Source organism: Apteryx rowi, unplaced genomic scaffold (assembly GCF_003343035.1).
Source record: "Apteryx rowi isolate R43461 unplaced genomic scaffold, aptRow1 scaffold_933, whole genome shotgun sequence".
NCBI lineage: Eukaryota > Metazoa > Chordata > Aves > Apterygiformes > Apterygidae > Apteryx > Apteryx rowi.
In genome coordinates this window covers 14,828-40,193 of record NW_020451242.1, presented here as the reverse complement: position 1 = coordinate 40,193, position 25,366 = coordinate 14,828, and the positions used below count along the sequence as shown (strand labels likewise).

Here is a 25,366-nt window from a genome sequence, read left to right as displayed (position 1 = left end):
TGCTTAAGTTTTTTTTTTTTTTTTAATTTCTGTTTAAAAAAAGTTTCCACACATTTTATCTGGTATGTGTTATGGAATTTCTTTTTTCTCTGGCTTGTTTTTAAATGCAAATTTTTAAATTTCCTTCCAGATCTGGCAGCTTTTATTTACAGAGGATCGAAGTCATCACCACCTTCCCCAAAAGATTTCATTTCTATCATTTAGTTTTTGGATCAGTAGCCATATGCTGGGAGGGGAAGTTATTCCATCAAGAAAAATCTAAAGAAGTCAAAACTATATCTAAACCAGATTTGTCTATCACATCACAGATACAGGGCTCTCTTCTGATTATCTGATCTTTCTGCAGCCATCATCTGGTTACAGACATGCCAGCTCAGTGATGATGGGACACCTGAGCGTAGGGAGATAAAGAAGTGCGTGGACGAGGGGAAGCTGTTTCATATAGCTTCTTATGATTTCTAAAAGACATTAAGTAAATTTCCTTTACTAAAGATTTTGAAAGAAACTAAAGAAGCAGATCCTCTTCCAAATGATTGACTGGTTAGAAGATAAGAAAATATGTAAAAATCCATGTATATCCCCACATCATGAGCAGTGAGTAGTTTCATCTCCCAAATCAGAAGAAAGCTATAATAGAAATGGAAGAAGATTAGGGAAGAATGTTAGGGTGATCAAAGGTATTGAATAGCTTATATATGAAGAATGAATGATTCATCAACCTGGAAAAGGGAATGAGGAGGTATCAGATAGAGGTCTGTGTAGTCAGCAGTAGTATGGGAAAGGCAAATAGCGGAATGACAAGTAATGTATAACTAAGAACTGAAAAATCATTCAGAAAGATGATGCGTAGTTGAGCTGTGAAACACTAGCATAGGACACTTATCCTGTGCTAACACTGCTTAGCCCAGGATGTTTTAAACGAACAAAAACACCTAGAGCAAACTAATGATTCCTCCCTGAGAACTACTAATCTAAAGATGTCATCTCTGGCCCAGGAAGTCCCTGAGCGCATTTCCCGAAGCACTTGCTGTCAGCTGATGGGTCACAAGACACTTGGTTAGACGGACTCGCATTCTGATCTGATAGTTTCAGTCCTTTTTAGATTGATGGCCTAAAACGCGATTCAAAGTGCTTCATTGGGACAAACTGGGCATCGCTTTCTGGATAGCTTATTAACCATTCTTTGGAAGATTGATTATATTTTGAACATATCTAGGGTAGAACTTCTTAGGATACAGGTAGATAAGCTTAATTGTTATACCTGTTTTTCTTGCATGGGCAGTGGTGCTTATCTGATCTTGTGATGACCTGGTTCAAGGAGTTAACTCCTGGTCCCCTTTTCCCTCCACCCCTGTTAATTTTTCCTGCCAAATCCTCAAATTGAGGGTTGAGTTGAGGACCTTTTGCCAATATATAACATATCAAATGCATTTTAAATATTTTTAGCTTCATGTGTTGGCTTCCATAAATAACTTCTAGTAGCTGAAGTATGTTGCCAAAGAAAACAATAAATAATGTTTGGGCAGTTTTGCTTCTTCCCTAAGAATGAAAGATTCTCTTCTTGAGTTACTTTTTCCTATTTGACCTTGAATATTTTACTGTTGCGAGTCTGAGAAAGCATTTGGCATATCTTACTTGGGAGTGTAGAAGTTGCATGTTGAAAGCTGGTTGAGTCACCGTAGGGCACTCTTCACAGATGAAAAGAGGGTTTTTTTTAACTACCCTGTAGTTAACTTTAATTATTCCCCAAGTGTTAGTCTTCACCAGCTTGTATTTCTTTATGTTTAGTCTCTTCTAATTGTGATCTGACAGTAAAATATCGCTTATAGAATTGTGCCTTAACTGTTTTGTATTTGCATACGCAATTTTATTGATGCCTTGGTGTATTTGTATTCTTCTTTTCACTCCAGACTTGTTTGGAGGTATAGGCTAGTAAAGTAGCTCACACACACACACACACGCGCGCACACACACACACACACACACACATATATATATATATATGTAGCTCATATTCTATACAGTTGACTCAAATATTAGCTTTTGTGATATACCTGCTTAACCACTTAAGTAGACAAAATGTTTTACTAGCTTTTTTTGAAGAGTCAGTTGTCTGTCTTGAAGTTATTACTTAAGACATCAGAAAAAGTTGTTTGTTTTGAAGTTACCAGTATTTGGAAAGTCTGTTTCAATTTCATCTTCTGAAACTCTTGTACTTACTTTACATACATTAAACCAATTTGCTGTATGCCATTATGTGATAGGGACACCTGTAGTACCTTGTGATATGTAGATTTATTCTGGCTGCCACTAAACCTTTTCACCAGTTTTTGTTCCAAGTTATTGGACATTCCCCCCAAATAAATCCAGTGTCATGACATGCTCCTGATCACTTCATGTCTGTTTTGCCTTGCTCTGTATGCGAGGTATGGTCTAGGAGCCATATAGCTGCATGAGTGTTGGTTGCCCTGTGATTAAACTAGTAGGATTTGACAGAGTTGTGCTTGCCTGGCTCCTTACAAACTAGACCTAATTTAACTGTAGCTGAGTGAGATTATGAGCAGAGCAGATGTGATTTGTCTGAAGTCAGCTCATATGGTCTTGCCCTCACATTCTTCCATGACTGCATGATAACATTTCTGAAAGTCTTATTGAATATCTCATTTGGTCATGCTTTTGCTAAGAACCTCAAAATAGACATGGCTCTCAATTATTATCTAGTGTGGAAGGTCTGTTTTTATAAGGGTGATGCATAATGAGCATATTTAATACTGAGATCAAAGGGTTTTAAGGACTTTTGCTTTTAAATCTACACCATTTCATCTGCAGGATGGTTACTTCAGAAAATATGACTTAAGCTGTTAGTGCCATTGAACTTATGCAGCTAAATTAGACAAGCATGAATCAGTACATGCTCCAAGCACTGCTCTGTGAGAATGACTTGTATGTTGAAGAAATACAACTGGCAATAGGTGCTTTGTTTCAGTTRTTTGTATGCCTAAACTGAGTGCTTTATTTATTCTTTATTTTTAGCAGCACAGTGGAATGAAGTTTTCCATGAAGGGGGCTCATAACCATAATCAAGGCAATGGCTACAGTCCTGTCAGCAGTGGAGGCATGAGACAACCAGTTGGTAACCGAGGACACCACCAGTACAATCGTAATATATGGAGAAGAAAAAAACACAGAGACAGTTTGCCTATTAGTCTCAGCAGATAATGGCAGATGCCAAGGTAACCTTCCCCAGTTTGGACTGTAACGGAGTGAGTGCCACTTGACTTGGGGCATGGAGACCAGCGTCCAGCACATTGTTTTATTGGTGTTGCCAAATATCTGCAGCTGACTTCTTTGCATGTTTCTTTGTGTGGTGGTTCAGTCCATCTTCAAGAAGTAGTTGTGCTTATCTGTGAAGCCTTATTAAATGTTTGTTTTTCTGCCTTCCYACAATGGTTCATCCAGTGCCGAAGCAGCTCTGACAATAGAACTGCAAGGACATTTACAAATGCTGTGGCTTTTTTTGCTGTGGCTACATCTGTTCCTTTGTGGGTTTTCTTTATTTTAGAAGTGAAGGAAACTTCAGCTGGAATTTTTTTCCTTGCAGCAAATCCAGTTGGGAATTCATGAAAATAAATTTGCTGCTCTTCTATTTTTGTTTCAAAGTTCAGAAATTTTTGCTCTGTAAATATTGGAAGTATAATTTGTGCAATAACTTGGAATTTTTAATTTAATTTCATATTGTCACATAAGTTATATTTAAGGAGTTTTTTTAATTTACAGATCCTTTCCCAGGTTGCATTATCTAAGTTGGGTTCATAGTTTTGGCAGGTTGTCTGAGCAGTGTTACAAATATGACGTTTGGTAATATTCAAGGCTTCTTGATTCACAATGAAAAGTGATTTGGCTTACAGTTTTAAGAAGGTATTAAGCTCCAAAGCATTTTGACCCTGTGTTTTTTAGCTCATTGTCTGGCCTTTATCAGTTGTCTTGCTCTGACCAATGAGTTTTAGTTTATTCCTTTAACTAGATAACAAATCCAGCATTCGTAGTACCGACGTAAAACTTCCGAGGGGGAGGGGGAAAAGGTTGATTTAAGTTCTGACATGAAATTTAAAGCTGTGAACTACATGCTTTGTGTTTTAGTAATGTAACCTGTTAATATTTGGGTTCAAACAACATTATTAAACAGAGGTACCCGGCTTAAGAAATGTGGAGAAAGGAAATATGTTGATTCCATTAAGGAATCTGTATAGCAGTATGCATTAGTTCTGTTAAGAGCAAATATATAAAAAGTACTTCAGCTGCTCTAAGCATTACAAGAAGTATCTTTTAATGTATTGCAGGAGAGCACAGCCCAGTGTTGTACACAGTATGAGTGGCTGGCACTTAATTTACAGATGCATACAGGTATACTATGCAAGTGTGTATTGCCATGACAAACAGTCTTTAACTTTTTGAAAAATGTGCATCCTGCCTAACCCTGAGTTTTTAAAGCACCACAGTTGTCCTGGGAGTAGGTCACATCTCATGCCCTCTGACTTCCCATTTTTTTTAATGAGTTCTTAAACTGTACAGAAAACTACGGATCAGTTACATCAAAGTTCATTAGCAGAGAGAGATGAAGAAAAATCCTGTTAAGAAAACATCTATATTGTGTACAGTTATAGAAGGTTTTAAAACTGATACCTGAATATTAAAAGGAGGTGTCTAGTATGATGAAGCTTTTTAATATGCAGTATGCCTTTGAAGCAGGAGTAGTTCTTGTTATTACTGAATCTGTCATATCCGAACAGGTCTTTGAGGGGAGAGAGGGCAACATTCCAAAGTAGAGTAGTGCATATCTGTTTGCAAAAAGTTTGTCTTAATGCTCCAGATTCATCACAATTTTAAAAGATTGTGAGCTGATTCATAAATAATATTTAAGGGCTGTTACATGAGCCTGTACTGCTTAGTCTTCACACACTAGCAATATTGACCATAAAACTACATTAAAGAGCCTTCAGAGGCTTTAGTTGGTGTCTTATATTAGCGTCCATTTTAAAGCAAAATTCATTTAAAAAGTGGTATCATGTAACATTTCAGTCATGGTGAACCAAATAAATTGGCCTGGCTATCACTGTGGTTATGTGCTACAGGTTTAAAAAAATCATGTTTAAATTTTTGTGTGGACAACTATGTGGAAGCTAAAATTGACATATTTTTATGTAAAGTTTTCTATTCTTTGATTTTTAATAAACTTTGGAGACCAGTCACTCTTCTGTACATCTTTATGATAAAATTAATGGAAGATGTAAATTGGCCATATCTTATAGTTTAACATGCACTTTGAATATCTGCTTAACTTGTTCTTGTGAAACATTTTCAGAATGAGGTTGGAAGGGGGATGGATACTCTAAGCAAAGCATGTCCTCTCCATATTGGTAAGTAAGTCCTTTCTTTGACATGTTTAGAAAGGGAGTAATGAACATGCGAATTGGTTTCATAGTTCTAGATTTGATCCCTTGGTACATGAGAGAGCAAAGAAGTTAGAGATGGTTCCCTACAGTATTCCTAAGAGAAAAGATTGAGTAACTGATCTTTTGAGATACTTTAACGTTCTATATAATTTTTTTAATCCTTCTCTGTATCTTCTAGATTCCTTTCAAAATCTTGGGCCAGTTTTTAGCCTCTTCAAAGGTGGGATGCATTGCTGTTGTTGCTTTCTGTTAACCCTCTGAGAGGACTGTGAAATTTCAGTAACTGTCTCAAATTCAAAACTTCAGATATTGAGTCTTAGGAAGAGACTTGTGTAAATCAGCAAAAAACAAAAAACAGAACTGAAGTATTTGACAGACTGTGGTGCAGGACTAGGGATTCAGAGACAGAAGTCCATGATATTTGGTCAGTGTTAATAAATATCCACTGGAGAATAATAGAGAAGCATTTATGCACTAGGAGTTGCACTGGGAGTTTGTGTTCCTTTGAACCCTTGTCAAAAATAATCACATGTCCACCTGATCTGTTCTCCAGCCCTACTGACTGTGATTTTGTACTGTGTTCGCAGGCAAAATCTGCCATGTTCTTTAGATGTGTAAGGAGGAGACTGCAAATTGGATGAATGTGGTCACAGAGTATGTTATGGAAAGAGCTCAGTCACTATCCTGCTGTACTTTCAAGAGATGTCAGTGCTAGTGTCATGTTGGAGTTTTCCTGTCGCTCTTTCCCTCCTACATCCACCTGTGTACTCAGACAGGGTGAGAAGATATGGATGTATTGCCTGTTGGTACAAAGTTGCTTTCTTTCCACAGAATGGCAGTGGGCAGCATCCTGAACAACAGAGGAAGAAAATGGGCATAGCAGCTATCTGAGAGCAATGTTGAAGTATGATATACCTTCAAGCAGTGTGAACTCTTCCTCTGTTGTAGGCAAAAAAACAAACAAAACCAAAAAAAAMCAAAAAAACCCTGAATTGTAAACACTAACAAGTGCCCTATAACTGAATGTTTATGTATGTGGCAGTGAATGTCTGAAACTGAACTTGTGAGTTCTCAAGCCTGCTACTTGCTAGCTGCAGCTGGTATGAGCTGGTTGCAAATTTTGTAATGCCTGGACCAAACTGAAGTGTCCTGTCCTGAATCCTCCTGAATGGAGACCCGAGACAGAACCGCAAGTCAGGAGGCTGACCATGTGTTGTGCTTCTGTGCATAAACTATTATATAGTTTGGGAAAACTGGGGACTTCCAGGGTTTGGGGGAGGGGGGGAAGGAGATGTTCTGGAAAGAAGATGTGGTGCCAGAAAGAAGGGTTCCTGAAGAGGAGTGGTCTTGGAAACAAGAAGGGGGCCGGGAAAGAAGGCAAATATCCTGGCTGGAGGAAAGATCCTGGAAGTGAGGGAAAATACTGGAGATCAGGTAGATGCATGGAGACAAATGCTGGGGGAGATGCTGAGGGACCTTGGGTGGTAACACCCAAGACTGGTAACTGTGAGCAGCTGCACAGCCTGAGCTTAATATGGCTTTTTGCCTGATCTTCCCAGACCAGCAGCAATCTCCCTGCTGGGAAGGGAAGTCAAGACCTAGTGAACATAATGCTGCTGGCAGGGGAGGGGAGTAAGTAAATGTGTGTGTGAAATAATTAACTAGAGTAAAAGCTCTAATCTTGTTGGTTTTTAAATAAACCCCAGTATCCAGATCCATTACAGGTTGTCATTTACTCCAACTAACCTGTAACAGAAAATGGTTTAAGAGGTGCAATACTGACCATTTATTGAACCTTAAGTAGACAACATACTAAGGGGGGCCTGCCAGCAGGAGGGTATGGGTCAGTGTGCTGTGTTATAATACTGATAACATTTATATGCTTGTGGATCAGCAAGTGCACAGTCTACTCGCTGGCTGGGGTCTGTCTTGCTGGTGTGGGCCTCAGTAGAGATTCAGTGTGCCTGAAAACCTTATGTCTGTGAGCAGAAAGCACACAATGGTGTTGGAAGCTGGTTGAGGTCTGCTGAGCCACCAGCAGAGTTGTGTGTGATCTTGTTATGAAGGCCTCCAACATGAGCAATTTGATACACTATGGCCCGTAGCTTCAGTGGTACAGTGGATGCTTCATGGTGATGGTGAGTGTGTTAGTCATCTTTGAGCACCTGAACTGGAAGTGAAATTCCAGAGGACTTGTGAAATACTAAATTGTTCTCTCCCTGGGAATTTACTCTTTACAGGAAAATGGAGTTGTTGCAAAGCCTCAATGTTTTGCACCATCTATATCTTGGGTATTGGTTTCTCTTCCTGGTAAAATCATTTTGGCTTCACTTAGCTTGCTCTCCTCTTTCTGCCTGAAGGATTGCAAAGTAGTATAAGGTTCCTAGGAAGACAGATTTCTGTATACTTTTGATTCTTCTATTTCTTGTGATGAAGACTAGTGGAAAGCTTGTGTCTACAAGAGATCTGTGTGGAGAATCAGCTGTGTGCTTCTGTTATGACTGGTTAAAGTGATCACAGAATAACCACTTGCATTCTAGTGCAAGGATGATAGCAGTGCTTTTTGTAGAACATTTCTGTACCAGAAATATGCAAATTTTCTGTCTAAAGCTCTGTTTACATTTCTTCTCAGTATTATGATACTGCAAAAGTTTTGAGGTAGGATGCTGCCTTATGGGGAAAGCAGTTTTTCAGTCTCAAATTAATTAGGGACTCAAACCATTTGCTTTTTTATTAAGCCTTTTTTTGTTGAGGGATTGATACATGAATGTAGAAATTGCCATGAAAAGTCACTTTTCCCTCCCTCCCCCTCTTCAGAGAATAGCCCACATGCACGCAGTTTTTCATCAGGAAAACTTTCTGTTGTGGCACTATTAATGTTTTTTGTGCCACTGTCCCTCATGCTTGAATTACAGATGCAAAGGGCATCCTACTCCAGCTACTTTTTCCTGCCCCACTGATGTGGGATGTTCTTCTGCTGTGAATTAGCTGTGCAACAAGTTGTTTTCTACTTGTATAACTTGTAAGAGTTGAACAGTAAGTTGATTTACTGTCCTGTTTTTTTTTTTAAGGGGGGGTGTGTTCAAATAAATGCTTCACTGACTCATTTTTAAACATAAACCAAGAAGGATTTAGAATCTTACATTACAAAATTTTATGTGAGATAGGATGAGAGCAGTGTTTAAACTGGAGCCCATAACCTCTGTGCCAGAATGACCACTCTCTATCTGAAACTTTTCCTGCTGATCCACTTGGAGCTGTTCTCTTGAGAAAATTTTTGCAGGGAGATGCCTTTCTTCCTGCTCTTCCTTTACAGAGAGGAAAAGCTGAATCTTTTGATTGGCTTCATCCACCTCCTTCAGCAGTATTGTTGGATGCATCTACCTAATGCCTTTGAGAGGCCAAGATGAGTAGCTGAGATCTCACCCATGTCAAGAGTCACCTGTCCAGGTGATAACAGGCAATTTAAGTACTATATACTACATAATCATGGAAGAGATCATCCAGTCATCTCTGTTCTGTCAGGAGGCAATTTTCCTAGGAGGCAAGTTAATAAAAAATAAGTTTAATCTTTAATAATTATGTGCAGTCTCAAGCGGGTGAACAGAACGGTTGCAATTATCAGCTGCAAATGCAAGTTTTGTTTTAATATCCTTATAGAGAGACTTGGGAAGAATAGTCAACCCAACAGATCTGTTTGCCTCTCAGATCAGCAGGAAATGCTGTCACTTCTGCTCAAGGACAGGACTGTGATAGATTTTTCTGGCTAGTTCCTGATACAAAAGTTGAACAAAATGACTTTTTTGTCCCATTCCTCTGTTAAAAAGATGTTGATCAAAGAATGTAAGGTTATGCAAATTATATACACCGTATGGATGTGCATATTAGAAATGATGAATAGTTAAGCACTGAAAGAAGTGCTTTAGAGAAGCTGTAGAAATTACCATCTTAAAGCCTGCCCGGACAAGGCTCTGAGAAACCTAATCTAGCTTTGAAGTTAGTCCTGCTGCGTCAGGAGGTTGAGCCACATGGTTCTAGAGCGTTTCTCCCAATCTAATTTTTTCTGTGATATCATGAAAAAGAATAACTATTTTTTGCTTTAACAATATTCATTGCATTTATGAGGTGTTTTAATGGGGCAAAAATGACACAACAATTGTTCATTTTTTGTGCTTTGCCCTGCACTTAGTAAAATACCTCTGCAAATTCTAAGACACACAGGTTGAAACAAGAATACACTGACTTCTAAAGTCAATAATTCCTCGAAATGCATAGTCACAAAACACAGATAACTGGTCAAGAAGTGAAGTAATCTTCCTGACTAAAATGAATTTTTATTTGCATCTTCTTTTTAGTATTATTATTAATAAACATTCTGTCTTTTCTGATTTCAGTCAACTTGCATTTGTAATGGTAACACAATGTGACTAAAGTGAATTTTTATTTGCATCTTCTTTGTAGTGTTGTTATTAATAAACTTATTTTGTCTCTCTTCTGATTTCAGTTGACTTGCATTTGAAATGGTAACACAGTGTGGATGCGTKGAAGAAATGGTTTGTGTAGGATGTCATCAAAACACACTGGAATGCTAAGTTCTTCACCTTCTCTTGCTGATGGGAGTTACACAGATGCATCATGGAAACTTTTGATAATTAATCTGCTTCACATTTATTTGCAGTACAGAAGTAGGTAGATTATTTGCACTAACAGTGCTACATGCCTGAATGTTAGTAAGACAGCAACTGATGGAATTGAAAGCATCGTGAAAAGGCTTTACTTAAAGGTTGGGTTTTGAGGCTGCAATTGCCCCAAGTTTTGCCTAAGTAACTCTAGATCATACGTGTGTAGGTTGTAGCTGCTCCTTGTTTTGCGTCGTAGAAGTAAGGAAGAATGTCCATCCGGAGTAGATATACAGAAAAGGAAATATCCACAAAGAAAAAGGAAGCAAAATCCGAAGAGCTTAATGAATGCAATTTGAAATATAAAATAATTATCCTGGCATAATGGGAATTATTGCATGTCAAACTGCAGATCCTACTAAGGACCTAAAAGCAACAACAACAAAAAACCCTAGGGCTAGTATGATATCTGGAGAACAGCTGGTTTAGTATCTGTAAGAAATGGCAAATGTCATTATCTGGACAGTTAGTGTCAATATTTCATCTTAAGGTGGGGAAGCAGAATAGAGCTAATTAGAAATTGAGGTAAGATCTAATGCCCATTTATCAAATGGTTTGTAATGCCTAACACAGTGTTGCTGTTATTAAAAGAAGAAAAAAATCAGTAAAACATCTGATTCAGTGTTACATGGAGAATGAGCCAGGGTGTTATCTGCTACTTAACCAGAAAAGAATCAAATAGATGGTGCTGAGTGCAAATGTTTTGGGCCAGGGTGGTACACTTAGTTGAAGATTAACTTAACTGACTGCATTGGCTAATGATTATGACACAAATTGCCGTGCACTGAACTGGACATGCTGATGTGACAAGCTTGGGAAGCATGACCAATACAGAGGATTAGAGTTTTGTAGTACTGAATGTTACAGATGGGATGGAATACAGTGGTACAAAATACAAGGTTGCACACCTGAGAATTTTTAGCTACTTTCAAATGGTGGAGACTTATGGGTTAGAAATGATAAGAGAAAGACCGGGGCGTATGAGTTCACAGTATGACTAAATTTGCCAGTCTGTCTCACAGGGAACGTAAATGTGATCCTAAGGCATATCAGATGAAATATTTTCCGTAGTGACTTTCTTTAATTAAAGTCCAGAGTTCCAGTGGTTAGCTCCCTGTGGCTTTACTCATTTTAGGAAAAAAAGGCAGGGGAGAAAGAAGGAAAAAAAGAAGGTAATCCTCTTAATTCTTTACTCAGTTATGGCAGGAGCTACAGAGACACACAGGTTTATTGAATCTTTTGACATTTGAGGATCTACTTCATCTTCTGGAGATTCATCAAAGTCACAGCAACTTAGCTTTTATGATGTCTTGGTATATATTGGAATTGGCAGGTGTCACAGGTCCTTTTCTCCCATGTGATTTTTAAGATCTGGAAACCTTGCAGCAGTGTGGGTGAGCTAAACCATCATGGGACATTTCACCCTTTGTACTAACTTTTATCCTCAGGCCCTCCCAACTAAAGCTTCTGCCTGCTTTCTACACTCCAGCACACGCAGCTGATAAGTATTAGCTCTTGTCTGACCTATTGCCTCATGTGCTGTGCAGTGATGGAGCAGTCCTCATATTGTACTCAGTTCTGGCCCATCTAGATTACAGGTGAGATCTGTTGGAGATGACAGATGCCATTGCCCAGTGTTTTGTGTGAATCTATTTTTGATTGTAAGGACTGAAAATCTGTATTTTCTGGCTTGAAAGAAGTGAGGACTGAGTTGGAGTGAGGGAGGGAGGAAGTGTCTGAGATTGTGAAGGCTTTAATTCTTTAGGGTATTTATACCATTCAAATTATCAAGTCAAAAAGCATTATTCATTATATGTTTAAATTTCGAAGACCAAGCAGATGCACATGAGATAGGGCTCAGCAGGCTTTTTCTAAGGGTGCTTTATGAAAAGTATTGTGGTGAAGATGAATTGATTTTTTTCAGCATTGTTTAAATAGATCTCTGTCAGTAGCTACTTCACAATTTGCTTGTCCTTATTTTACGTAAATATTGAACCTGGGGGTAGGAGAACTTTTTTCCTGTGGACTTTTTATTTATTTTAGTGAAAGTCCCCGTGAAGTGCTGGAACTGAATGTTGCTCAGGCGGCTATAAGACTTTAAATTGACTCATATGTGGGATTTTCCTAGTTATCTTCTTACAGGGTGTTACAAGATTTGCGGCTGCTGTTAGTAATAAAGGCAAATTCAGTTTTCCACATTCAGTTTGCCCTGACCGTTGAGAGGGGGCGCTCTTAGATCATTTTTATGTTCCTTGGCATAATGAACAACTCACCTGTGCTGGTTGGAGAAGTGGTGCTGCCTTGTTTGAAAAACCTTTCTGGAGGCACAGGGTAGCTTTGAAAGTAATTTCATTTTGTAACACGTGAATTATACTCAGAACATCTTATTTGTGGTAAGGAATGGATCAGTGACCAGGGTAGCTGTTTCTCTATCTACATTGTACCTGGGAAACTGTGTGGTTGATTTGCACTGTGCTGTTACACTGCTAACCTAATGTTTCATATGTCCAGATACTAAAATATTGTTTCCTTCTTAGAGATATCTGTCCCTTAACTACACAAATCCAGCTCAGGTGCATGCGCTCCTAATTGTCTTAGTGTGTAGAGGAGACTTATTTTCAAGTGTTTTCAGGAGCAGAACTGACACTGGCAAGTTTTGTGTAGCTAGCCAGAAATGTCTGGGGGGTTTTTTGTTGTTTTTTCAAGTTGTCAGCTGAAAATAAATTATACTCAACATTGATGCAAAAGACTCTTGAGAAGAGCTCCTAGCTTTATCCAAATGGGAGTTCTTTGCTTTTTGAACAGGTACAAATGTTTCTTGTGTGACCTGGCTTTAGCTGAACATTGTTTACTATTATCAGTGTTTTCTAAAGGTTAAAGAGTTGATAACAGTAAGATTTTTAATCAGTAACATAATGTCTGCAATTGCCATGGTAAATAAGTTTGTGTTTACTAAATATGCATGGGGAAGAACAGATAGGAACTGAACTCTTAACATGGACAGAACAAAGGCCTTTTCAAACTGGAACTTGATTCAGTTCTTCTGCGCAATCTAAGCTGAATGTGGGGAATCTTTGTTCCCATCAATTTAAGAGTTAATTCCATGAATATGGTGGTGTAGAGATGACTTGTGTCCTATCTCTATCCCTTTTGATATTTTATATCAATATATATTTAATCTGTGTTACTTTGATGCATTATGCAGGATGTATCTAGAATAATGGTGAATGAATGTCCAAAAATTCATTGAGATAAACATTAGCACATCTAAACAGAATAGTTTAGCTTTTTCACTACATGGATTTTCCTAATATAGGAAATGTAGGGAGTTTATTTCAGTGTAGGGAATACCGAAGAGAAGTAAGATTATGTCATTATCCAAAAACCAGCCGTTTAAGAATGACCACATTTTGCACCATGAACTCCACTAGTAAAGTCATTCTCATGACACTCATTTCTGGGTTTCAGGTCATGTCAAGAAAGGAAGAGCAGAAATATGCTTGTGAAGGAGTCTCAATAAACATTTCTGTCAGCCTTGATTCACTTCATTTTCTGCTGGGAGGCAGTAGGATTTTTTGATCATTGCTTTTAAAGAGGACATGAAATCACAAGTGAAACAAGCAGAATCGATAGGGCTTGTATTTAATAGCATCTTATATTTAACTAAAGAACTTCTAAACACAACTAGGTTTGTTCATGGGGTCTCTTTTCTTGCCTCAAGATTAGTTACTCCTCTAGGTTTTGTGTGTTTTTTTTGTTTCCCTCTTTTCCCCCCCCCCAAGCTTTTCTTGGCCATTTTCTTCAGTCTTCTCGCTTTTTTCTGGAAGTTGCTGCAGATAAGGGTACAAAAATCTGTTTTTCATCTTGTATCTTTTTGCTGGTGTAGTGCCTCCATCTTAGACTAACGTTCTGTAAGAATGCATAAGACTTTTTATTGACTTGTGTTTATATTGACACTGAGAAATCTGTGTTTTTTCAGAGCTTTTTAGCTTTTGCTGTCAGAAGTAAGCATTTGCTCTACTGTAGCAGAAGGATCTGAATTTTCTTCCAGAAGGACATCTTTATTAGAGCTTTTTTATTTCACAAGATGTTTCCTAGGCTATATAAAGAACATATATTCAGTAAAATTCATGGTTTGTTACTAGTGTGTGTCAAATGTTTGTCTGCTAAAGGTTCACCAAATACTTTAGATTTTCTGGTTTCGTATCATGTTTCTTACAGTGAATTCAACATATATTTTAGAAAAAGCTTTCAGTAATGCAGCCAAGCCTAGACTGAAACCCCTCCCCCCCGTCCCCCCCAATAATTTGCTTCCAGGTAGCTGTCAGTGACTTGAATACTACAGATTAATACAGATTAATTTAACAAGATGAGCCATCTATTCAAAGTATGACCAGATTTAAGGAGGCTGGGTCCAATCTGTTGGTAGCTTAATCTAATCCAATAGTTTGCTGTTTGCTGTATTGTTTATTATGAGGAATCTTGTCTGCAACAGTTGTTACTGAGTAGTACCCCATTAGTCATCGCATTTCTGTCCTTTGTTTTGGCATTCCATCATTGATCATTTAATACCCTGCTCTGCTGACCATCATCACTTTCCTGTTTTCCTTTTCTTCCTCCTTCCACCAACAATATTTGTTATAAGTAATTTTAAAAGTACAAATACAATCTGCAGTACAATACTTTGAATATCAAAATGTCATTAATAATTCCATTATAGCTATTTATGTATTATACCAATACCAGCAGAAAAGCACAGAACATCCTTTGTATGACTACCTAGTGACATTTCTCTTGTCTTTGTTCTCCATTCACAGCCCTGATACTTCATTTTTGGGGCAGCATCATTGGGATATGAATGGGAAGCATGCTGTCCCTGTACATTTAAACTGTTTTGTAAAGTGCATGCACAGTTTTCCCTTCTACTACATGAATTGCTATGGGAAAAATGTCTTCGCTATCCTTTGAATCATCTATTGCTCTTCTCAGAAGTGTGTCCTCAATAGATAGTGGGATATGCTTATATTTGAAAACAGAGTTCAGATCATATTTGAAATCTCTTGCTCTAATCTCTCTACTGACCAGAGTAATTTACTTGAAAATTTCTCTGCCCACTTTCAAATCAAGCATGTCTCTTCCAGATAATGCCATGGGCTAAAACTAGTAGAGAAATGGCAGTTGTCATGAATCAGGCCCTGGAAGAGACTGGGTTTAAGTCTCTTCTAGGTAAATGACAGCTTTGACACAAAGAGCTCACACTGAAATTCTAAGCCTGCCAAGTCAGGAAATGTATTTTCATATTTATTGATGTTAGCAATGTATCAATTACCAGTTAGACAGACCAAACTTCATGTTAACTGTTCTCTTTCCAGCATAGTCCTATTTTGCACAGAGGAGCAATAAAGGTTATGCCAATCTCAGAAGGATCAGTTGTTTACTTTCRGTGGAAAAAGGAAAACTTCTATCATGTGACACACTGGAGAGATGGCTACTGCAATGTTGCTCAACTCCAGTCACCTGTGGCCAAGAAAGATGAACTCTAAACTGGAAAAAAAAACACAAAGAGGGGAGATGGGAATTACTGGGGTGTAATGTGAGTGACATGCTTTGGTATCCTGGGCAGGTTTTTGCAGTTGTCCCCTCTCAGTGACTTGTTCCATATCTTCTCATTTTCATTCTCTCCTCCAGGACCACTGGCCCTTCCTTCTGTCTGGCGGCAGCAGCAATGATTTGCTAGGTTCATGCATACTGCTTCCATGTGGTAAATCCTTTCATCCCATTCTTGCTGTAGTTTTGACTAATTGACAGGGGGACTGGTCTTCCTAGGCAAAAGCAGAATAGCTGAGCTTAATTATGAAAAACAATGGCTGGTGGGGATAAACCAACTGCCTGTGAATTGGTTGGTGGGAAGGGGCTTAGGAGGCATAGCCACAAGGAAAGGGGGTAAAAAATCTATTCAAACTGTAGCCACAGTGAAGGCCTGTCACACTACAAACTATAAATGTATTAATCAGGATAAAATTCTTGTTAGCTTGCCTAAAACCTGAATATAAACGTACTAAAATAGCATAACAGTAATAAAGTATCTTGTAACAGTGCAATGGCACAGCCCGTCACAAAGTATAAGCATTTCACATAAGCATTTGAGCAGCGTGTCCCCTGAAGGGGCAATGCATACCTGCATGTTAGAGGCATTCACATGGAGTGATGCTAGACAGAGGACAAGATGAGCACAAAGGACTGGGAGCAGACAAGACCTTTTCAAATATACGAGGCAGGAACTGGCAAAACCAAGAGATGCCTTATCAGAAATAGATGAGGACTGCTTCCCCTCCACCTCCTTTYTGGGAGGCAGGTGAGTAGCTTAGAAACATCATGCTTAAGCGAGGAAACTGGAGAGGAAAAAGACAAGTCTACTTTGGTTTTGACATTTCTCATCAAAGGGCTCAAGTCTGACTGGCTTGACCTCAGTGACTAAGAACTGCCAGGAACTGTAGCTGTCAATGCTGGCTGTATGGCGTTCTGCTCTGGTAGTGAATGCTCATAGCTGGTGAGTAGAGTAGAAGTATTAAAGACTAACRATTTTGTATACAGTGATGATAACAATTAAGAATTAACCATTAGCAAGATATGAACTGTTAATAAATTTAGTAAAGTTTAGTTTTACAGTTTAAAGCTTGCCTAACTTGTCTTCTAAACACTCACATTACAGCGATCTCTAATTCTCTGATGCCTACATGCATGTACTAATTTGGTGGCAATACAACTAAAGGAAAGCGCTCCTACAAGAACAAAATATATATAGGCTGGCCGCAAATATGTTTAGGCATGAACTTTAAAAGGAGGTTTCAGACAACTGATAATGCTGGAGAGCTTCACAGTTGCAATATAAGAGTTAACTTGTATTGTGTTTTCCCCAGTGAAGACTATTTACTGAAAAAATAGTTTGCAGTATTTCAAAACTATTAGTGAATGTAGCTTAAATTAACTAAAATTCTAGTTTCTGCAAATGCCTCATGATGTAGTTTTACCAATGTGCTGTGATAGATAATTGCTGATCTTCAAAAATCAGGTGAATGCTGAGTCAAGTTGCGACATGCATAGGTGAGTGACTTAAGGTAAAGAGTTGCTCCTATTCTCTTAGCTCGCTGAATACTTGAGTTAGCTTTTTTGTTTTGATTTTTGTATTTAATTTTTTTGAATAGAGATTGCTGTTCCACAGAAAACAGTCTTCCCTTTCCCTCAGATGGTGCATTGCTCTAATCAGTGAACACTTTTCAGTGTTCTGGTTAATCCACCAGAAAGTGGGTTTTTTTCCCTCTATTTGCTGCTTTGCTGTGCAATGTTGCAGATTTTAGTAGGTAATATGAGGAAGGATTTCTTTTAAGTGCATCTTTATTGTAGTAGACRTATCTTCTAAAAGGGTTCTAGCTGAAGTCACTTTTATTAGGCTTCAGTGATGCCTTATTTTGCAAACAAATTATGAAGTACATGTATGAAATGTGATAAGTTTATCATATAAATATATCAAGGGGAGCTAAGGAAACTATGTAATTATAAATGCTCTGATTTGTCTTTCAGAAGTCTGCAGATGAACCTTTGCTCTCTTTAAATGTTTCTGTTTCAGTATTTTGGCTTTCTTTTTTTGTTGCTGCTTCTCTTTGTTCTTTTTCTTGTTTTAAGCTAATACTTCTGGAACAAAAAAACCCTGTTCAGTACTGTTTAAGAACACAGAATGTAGTCTAGAATGGCCGAAGAGTTATTTTTGATAATCTGAGGTTTAATGTGCTTCCTTTTGAGAACTAAAGCTCAAAAAGCTGTGTGAAAAATCACTACAGGTAATCAAGAAGAAGAAAAGTCTCTATCTTACGTATTCTTTAAGATGCATATGGAGAATGTGCAGAATGACTGCACTTACAACTAAAAAGAAAATTCCTTTCTTTTTGGCCATGTTCTCTGAATGTCTTTTTGCATCATCTTTATAAACTAGGGGAAAAGCTGCTTACTTTCTATTCATTGTAAAGAACCTTTTTTCTTAATTTCATAGGAATGCACCACTGAGATCAGATAAGCTCATAAATTGCTACAGTTTCTTACTTTCTATATAAGAGGAGAATATGCAGCAGAAATATTGTCAGAAGAGACTTAAGTGAAAAGAATGGTACTGCTTTCACATTCTGCACCAAGCTCCGAAACCCATGTTCTGAGGCTCTTTGGTTTTTTTTGTTCTAGAGGTTCATCCCTCTGCAGTGAGTCTTAATAGAAAAAAAATGAAGTCTGGGCCTTCGAAGAGCACAAAAGTCAGGGTACCCTTGTCCATTCTTGTTAATTCTGTTTCCTCTGGGAGATGAATCTCAAGCTTCAACACAACTGACTTGGGTATTGTTCATAAGTTGCTTAAAGTAGTAAAGACCCTGTGGTTTATTTTCATTTTGGGGGATTTTATTCACCCTGCCAAGACCCTTGAAAATTTGGGCTGTACTATTTTCTTGCCTGGTTTGCATTCTTCATCTCCTGTGTAGGGGAGATTTGCTACATCTCTTCCCATCCTTCAGTTAGGATAAGATGTTGAGTGGTGTGGACAGTGGCTAAACCTGGCGGGTATTTGCCTGCTTTCCCACCAGTGCATTATCAGTTAGAGATATTTTGCCTTGCACAAGTATCACACTGACACGCTGATGCTGTGACTGTTAGTCCATCGTATCCCTGCATCCCAAATACCATATTCATTTCTATAGTCAAAAAAAGTAATATGAGAAAAGATATAGTGAAAAATATATTGGAAATATAAAATTGGAAAAATTGCTAAGAACAGTCAAATATATAGATAGTTTCTAGATGGCAAGGCTGCATAGGTTGCACAGGTTAGGACCTTTCAGCTTTGACAAGAGATAACAAAGATGGACATGACAAAGGTTTAAAAAAATCAGGCTAGGGAATAGTTACCAGTCTCTTCTAATAACAGTCAAACAGCATCAAACAGAACATGTAGGTGCAGGTTGAAAGCAAGCAGATGAAACAATTTTCTTAACCTCTGGTTTAAGCTGCAGAATTTCTTCCTGAAAATTTGATATGTGAAATCTTATTTGAGTTTGAAAAGTAAGTAGACAAATTCCAAGAAGCAAACCCAGTGGGGGCTGTTAAATGCAAGATAACAGCTCTGGATGCAACAACCTGAGCTGCAAAAGGTTGATTTGGAAAGGGGAGCTATGTGCTCCAGATGGAGCAAGCTTTACCTACATCTATGCTACTACATCTCTTTCGTTCCCTCCAGAGGCAGACAGCAGTTTCAAGAGCTTTGGCTGGCTTCAGGGTGAGGTAAGCAGTCTCCAGATAAGCTGAGAGTGATTTGTGTGGAGGAGGAAAGTGATAAAAGAGAAAAGGAGTTTCTGCAATGAAAAGGATCTGGTTAAAGGCATAATAATAAGAAAATTAATACAAATTACAATTAAAGGAGCTGGTGATACTGGCTTCTCCAGCTACACAGAAGGGTGGAGAGGAGTAAAGGGCTTTAGAGCAAGGAGAAATGGGAAAAAAAGTGTAAGCTAATTGCACACAGGGAGTGGAGAGAGATTAGCAGAACCTTTGGGAGGTGAGGAAAGAAAGGAAGAATAAAAGAGGAGAGAACTTGCAGACATTTATGGGATCTTAATTTTTTTGTCCATTGTACCCCATTACATCATTTACTCCTTTTTCACGTAATACTGCATGGTATTAAAGTCTCCAATTATTATTGTCTTTTCTGCTATTCAGAACTCCTGATTTATCTTAGCTTGTCACTGTTACCATTCTATATGGCATAAGCTATTCTATTACTGCTCTGTTCCTATCCAGAAATAGAATTCAGGCTATATAAACAGTGATACATACTATTATAGCATATATATTTATGTATTTGATTTTGAGCTTTCTCTAATGTCTAGCATTTGTATGTACTACATCATATACACTTTATCTACTTTACATACCCATTTTACTTTACCTACTACACTTTACATACCTACTTTATCATTTGTATGTAATCTGTACCATGCTATTTCAAAGTTCCACTGATTATTTTCATTATATCAAGTTTGAGTGTGTCATGTAAATTCTGCCCTCAGGTTTGGACCATTAATAATTCTGGTTGAGTATAGGTTAGAGCAGCCTGACAGCTGTTGTAACTTGTGTTGGAATCTTTTGGTCATGCTTTCAAAGAATTTTATTTAAATGTCCTCTCCCTGTATGTATTTAGTTGATATACACAATATTAACTGGAGGTATGCAGGAATACTCTTAATCCCTGTACTTAACAATGTACCAAATACTTTCCTTCTTGAAAATCACATGATTTCACATGCAAGGAGTAGTAATTACTCCTTTTCTACATAAACTTTGAGAGATGGAATCTAGATGACTTTTATTACTTCATTATTAAAAAAAAAAAATCAGTTCCATACGGAAAGAAAAATAGGTCAAGTAGATTGTGCAGTGTATCCCCATAATTCTTTTGCCCTTAGCTGCATTTCAGTATCACTTTTTCTATGGGAACGCTTCCTCTGATAGTGTATGTCAGAATAACTGCTGTGAGTTTGCACTGATTTACAGCAGCTAAGAAAGTGTTCTCAAGATTTTAAAATAAATGCAGGACTTACATTTCTTGAGAAACTTTGCAAACATTAAGATACTGAAATATTTAGCTAACATGCTTACAAAAATCAGAGTGATATTGTTGAAGATTCAAATGTCATCCTCTTCGATGGTCAACAAATAGAGTGTGTAGAAGATGAATTCTGCATGTCTTTCCATAGCCAAGAACACTGCTGTGATTCAGGGTTCTCTACCAAGCTGCTAACATTTGTGTGACCAAGAGTAATTCAGCTATCTTTGTGTTACTCACTCCTTTCAAGCCTGGCTGAAGCTGACCAACAGATTCAAACCTTCTACTGGGAGGCAAAGGGATGGATGTCTTAAATGCAATTGCGTAAACCTCATTTTTGTAGAAAATCTAGCTAAAAGTATGGCCTTCTAGATCTATTCATCAGTCTTGAATTCCACTGAACTACAGTTTTTCATGTGACAGATATCAAAATTTGGAAGTAGAAAGCACCTTGATTTAAATTTGTCTCCTTTGCTGCAGGTATGTTCTGTGTATTCTTAAAATGTACTTTCTGCTGCTAATGAAATTGTTCACAATTTGAGACGATAGTCTAAAAAAAATATATATTTTACTCCAGGGAGTCTCCAAAAGTAAATGTCCACAGGATCTTAATTTACCAGGAATAACTACTGTATGTCCATTCAGTGGAAATAATAAAGATATTGTCTTTATTTTACTCTTTTTCTGTTTGCAAAAGTTACTTTTATTCAGAAAAACTGATTTTTTTTTTTCTAAAAGTCACTCATCAGTGATTTGGATTGAGTTGAACAGTGCAGAATAAAACTATACAAGAAGGTCTCTGCTGCATGCTTCATTTTTAACTGTAAAGAGGAGAACAATGAATAGATGTAACAATATCTATGCAGAAGCAATGTGCTCAAAAGGCTATTGCAAATACAAATACTATGGAACAAGTTTGATTGAATTATGTATCAGAAGAAAAGAAAACCCGATAGGACCAGGCCGTTTCATGAGCAGCAGAGCAGAATTCCAGTCTGTTAAGCTTTTGATGTTTGTCTCCTACCCTTTATCCCAGCTCCTCATGTGTTTCCTGTGACATCACCACTGAGCAGAAGCCTGTGACTAATCTGGATCTGTAGTGTTCCTGGTTACCCAACTGACTATTGCCACAGGGGATGCGTACCCTCTAAGTTAGGCCTGCAGTTAGGAAGTCAGCATGCTTACAGACTTGTGCCTCCCCTCCACCTAGATGCAGATTTTCAGGAAAGTTGCAGAAAGTCAATCACCTGTGAGAGGCTGAGCGAATGGGGTTCCTTCAGCATGAAGGTGAGAAGGCTTTGGGGGAACCCAACAGCAGCCTGTGAGTACCTAATGAGGAGGTTATCAAGAAGATGGAGCCATGTACTTTACAGTGGTGCATGGTGGGATGAGGAGAAGACAATGCAAATAGAAACAAGGGAGGTTCTGACTGGATATATGGAGAAACTTGTTAATGATGAGGACAGTCAAAGAATAGATCAGGGTGCACAGAGGTTGTGCAGTCTCCATGTGTTTCAAGACATGGCTGGATAAAGCACTGCGTACTGTGGTCCAACCTCATAGCTGACCCTGCTTTTGAGCAAGAGGTTGTATTAGATAAGTCTGAGATCCCTTCCAATCTGAATTATCCCCTATCTTTCTGTCTGGTTTGGTTGACTTCATGGGTGAGCTTCATGAAATATCATACAGAGCATTACATAAACCAGAAATTGCTTTTACATTTGCTTCCCTCCTGCTCCCTACCCCCCCTCCCCCCCCCCCAAAAAAAAGTTTTCTTTTGCTTGTGATAAAAATAGCTGCAAATTTTATTTCTATTAAATGGCAAGCTGGTAATGTTGGGGGGGGCACTATTTTTACACCATAACCTCTGACCAATAGCAGATCAAGGGAAGCAAGGAAAACCCTCCTGCTAAAATAGGATCACTGTACAAGATCAAATAAAGCAAGCTGTTTATGCTTTGGTATTTCAGTTTCTCTCTCTAGGGGTTTCAAGGGACTTGAGCATCTCTACTCCCACCTATTTAACATTATATCTATTGATATAATTTATTAGTATTTCTTAATCCTACTGTTTATAAAATAGTCATCAGTTTAGTTTAATTCTCTTATAATAATTCATTCCCTTACCAGGAGTGTTTAGAATCTTGTAGACAGATCTTACTGAGCCTTTTTTCTTCTATAACCATTCTTGAAAATATTTTCCAAAATACGAAATGAAGTAATCAGCCTAGGTAGCTAGTAATACACACCACACTTGCTATATATATATATATATATATATATATATATATATATATATGTTTTTTTACACTTAAAAGTGAAAAAGCCTGGGAGATGGACTTTGCAATTCTACTTGTGTTTATCTTTTTGTATATGAATGTTACACCTGTCTTAAGTGTTCTGAGATGTAGTGACTATATTATCTTCTTTCTATGCACTACTGTGCTTTTTTTATATCTTGATATGAAGAGACATGGTTATTTGGGATACAACACAGTCAAAGAATCTTTATTTTTAAAAATCCAGACTGCTTCTGAAGATAGCTTGTTATATCTATGATATGATTGAAATATTTCTCTTGCATCATTAACTGGTAGAGTTCTTTTCCCTTGGGCCATGATATGAAATCAAAAGCTTACACAGGTGCAGAAAACAACTGCTCTTGGTATTGATAACCTCTACTGCAATGGTGGATAAGACTGAGGAAAGAACAACCAGTCAAGGAAGATTATTAGTTTGAATAAATAAGTGACATCAAAAGAATTTCAGGGAGAAGGTGAGGAAGGGAACCAGCGCATTCTATGTTTGAAGTTTAGCCTAGACAAAAGGTTTTACTCTTATAAGCGGAAAATTCCCATCTTAAATTTTGTTTAGCAGAAGCAATATACTGAAATATTAGCTTTAAGTACTTGGAATGTACTTAACGTGCCAGAATATTTTATTTGAAAAATACATTTTTTTTTCTGAAGGGAACAATAGTTGATCAACAAGAAGTTAATTAAATATTATCACTACTATTCAGATCTGGCTTTAAAGACTAGTAGGAAAGGAGAGGAAAAAAAATTTATAGTAATTATTTAAGCTAATACCAGCAAGGAGGGTTTTTTTCTTTTCCTCTTTGAAGTTCAAGGATTGATAGAGAGCAATGGGATTCACCCGACAAAGTGGGGCAAAAGGCTGGCCAACCTGGTGAGGAGAGCTTAAACCAGGAGTGACAGAGGAGGAAGATGATGACACATGYTCAAGTGAGGAAGTGGTGGATTGGGTTGGCAAACAAAGGGTGCAGGGTGATGTGGATAAGAGAAACCTCAAACAGCAAAACAGGGCAAAAGATAGCCCAGTTTGCATGTATGCATAAAAAAAAGGAAGTGCCAAAAGGCTAGCATAATGGGAGTGTTTCTCGCCATTTTCCTTGGAAATCAACATGAGTGTGCCCATCTGAAGTGCCTGTAAAATAATGCATCTAGAATGGGGAAAAAAATAGGAGGAATTAGAGGTCTGTGCAGCTGCAAGGCTATGCTTACTGGAATCACAGAGACTTGGTGAGATACTTCGCACAGCTGGAGTGGTACAATGGATGATTGCAGGCTCTGTAGGAAGGACAGACAGGAAAAGTGAGGAGTGAGAGTTGCCTTTTCTGTGAAGGAGCAGCTGGACTGCATGGAGCTTTGCCTGGGAATGGATGATGAGCCAGTTGAGAGCTTATGCGTTAGCATTAAAGGGCAGACCAATGTGGGTGATGTTGTGGTGGGTGTCTGCTACAGACCACCTGATCAAGTAGAAGAAATAAATGAGGCTGCCTTTAAACAACTGGAATGAGCTTCACATTCTCAGGCCCTGGTCCTCATGGGGTACTTTTAACTACCCTGATATCTGCTAGGAAGGCAACACAGCAGGGCACAACCAATCCAGGAGGCTTCTGGAGTGCATTGATGATAACTTCCTGACATAGTTGACTAAGGAGCCTATGAGGTGAAATGCTCTACTGGACTGATACTTTCAAACAAGGAAGAACTGATTGGGGATGTGAAAGTTAGGGGCAGCCTTGGCTGCACTGATCATGACATGGTGAAGTACAAGATTTTCAGAGGAGGGAACAAGACAAATAGCAGGATCTTAACTTTGGACTTCAGGAGAGCAGAATTTGGCCTGTTTGGGGATCTGCTTGGAAGAATCCCAAAGTCCTGGAGAGAAGAGGGGTCCAGGAGGGCATGTTGATTTTTCAAGGATCACCCCTTCCAAGCCCAAAAACAGTCCATCCCGACATGCAGGAAGTCAAGCAAGAGTGGTAGGAGGCCAGAATGGATGAACAAGGTGCTCATGATAGAACTTGCATAAGAAGAAGGTGTACAAGGCGTGGAATCAGGGACAAGTGACAAGAGGCATATGAAGATACTGTCCAAGCATGCAGGGATGGGGTTACGAAAGTTAAAGACCATGTAGAGTTGAATCTCATGAGGGACATGAAAGGCAACAAAAAAGCCTTCTAAAAACGCATCAGCTACAAAAGGAAGGCTAGGGAAAACGTGGGCCTGCTGCTGCATGGGGCAGAGGACATGGTGACAAAGGACACAGAAAAGGTGGAGGTGCTTAGT

General features: G+C 38.3%; 1 protein-coding gene across 16 annotated transcripts in view; it reads left to right on the top strand.

The window, feature by feature from the left end:
• The window catches only part of TENT4A (terminal nucleotidyltransferase 4A), a 79,336-nt gene extending 57,889 nt beyond the window's left edge, over window positions 1-21,447 (top strand). For 2 of the 16 annotated variants that reach the window (XR_003257900.1, XR_003257902.1), the window contains 3 exons: window positions 3,037-3,233; window positions 5,363-7,591; window positions 9,958-21,447. Coding sequence is in view for 3 of the 16 variants with exons in the window: in XM_026091966.1 (XP_025947751.1) it covers window positions 3,034-3,219 (186 nt within the window). In the remaining 13 variants the exon portion in view is untranslated. Of the gene's footprint in view, window positions 1-3,033; window positions 5,247-5,362; window positions 7,592-8,736; window positions 9,911-9,957 lie in introns of those variants that run through there. The other 14 variants (XR_003257891.1, XR_003257901.1, XM_026091965.1 and 11 more) reach the window with 12 other exon arrangements.
• Window positions 21,448-25,366: the final 3,919 nt, after the last annotated feature.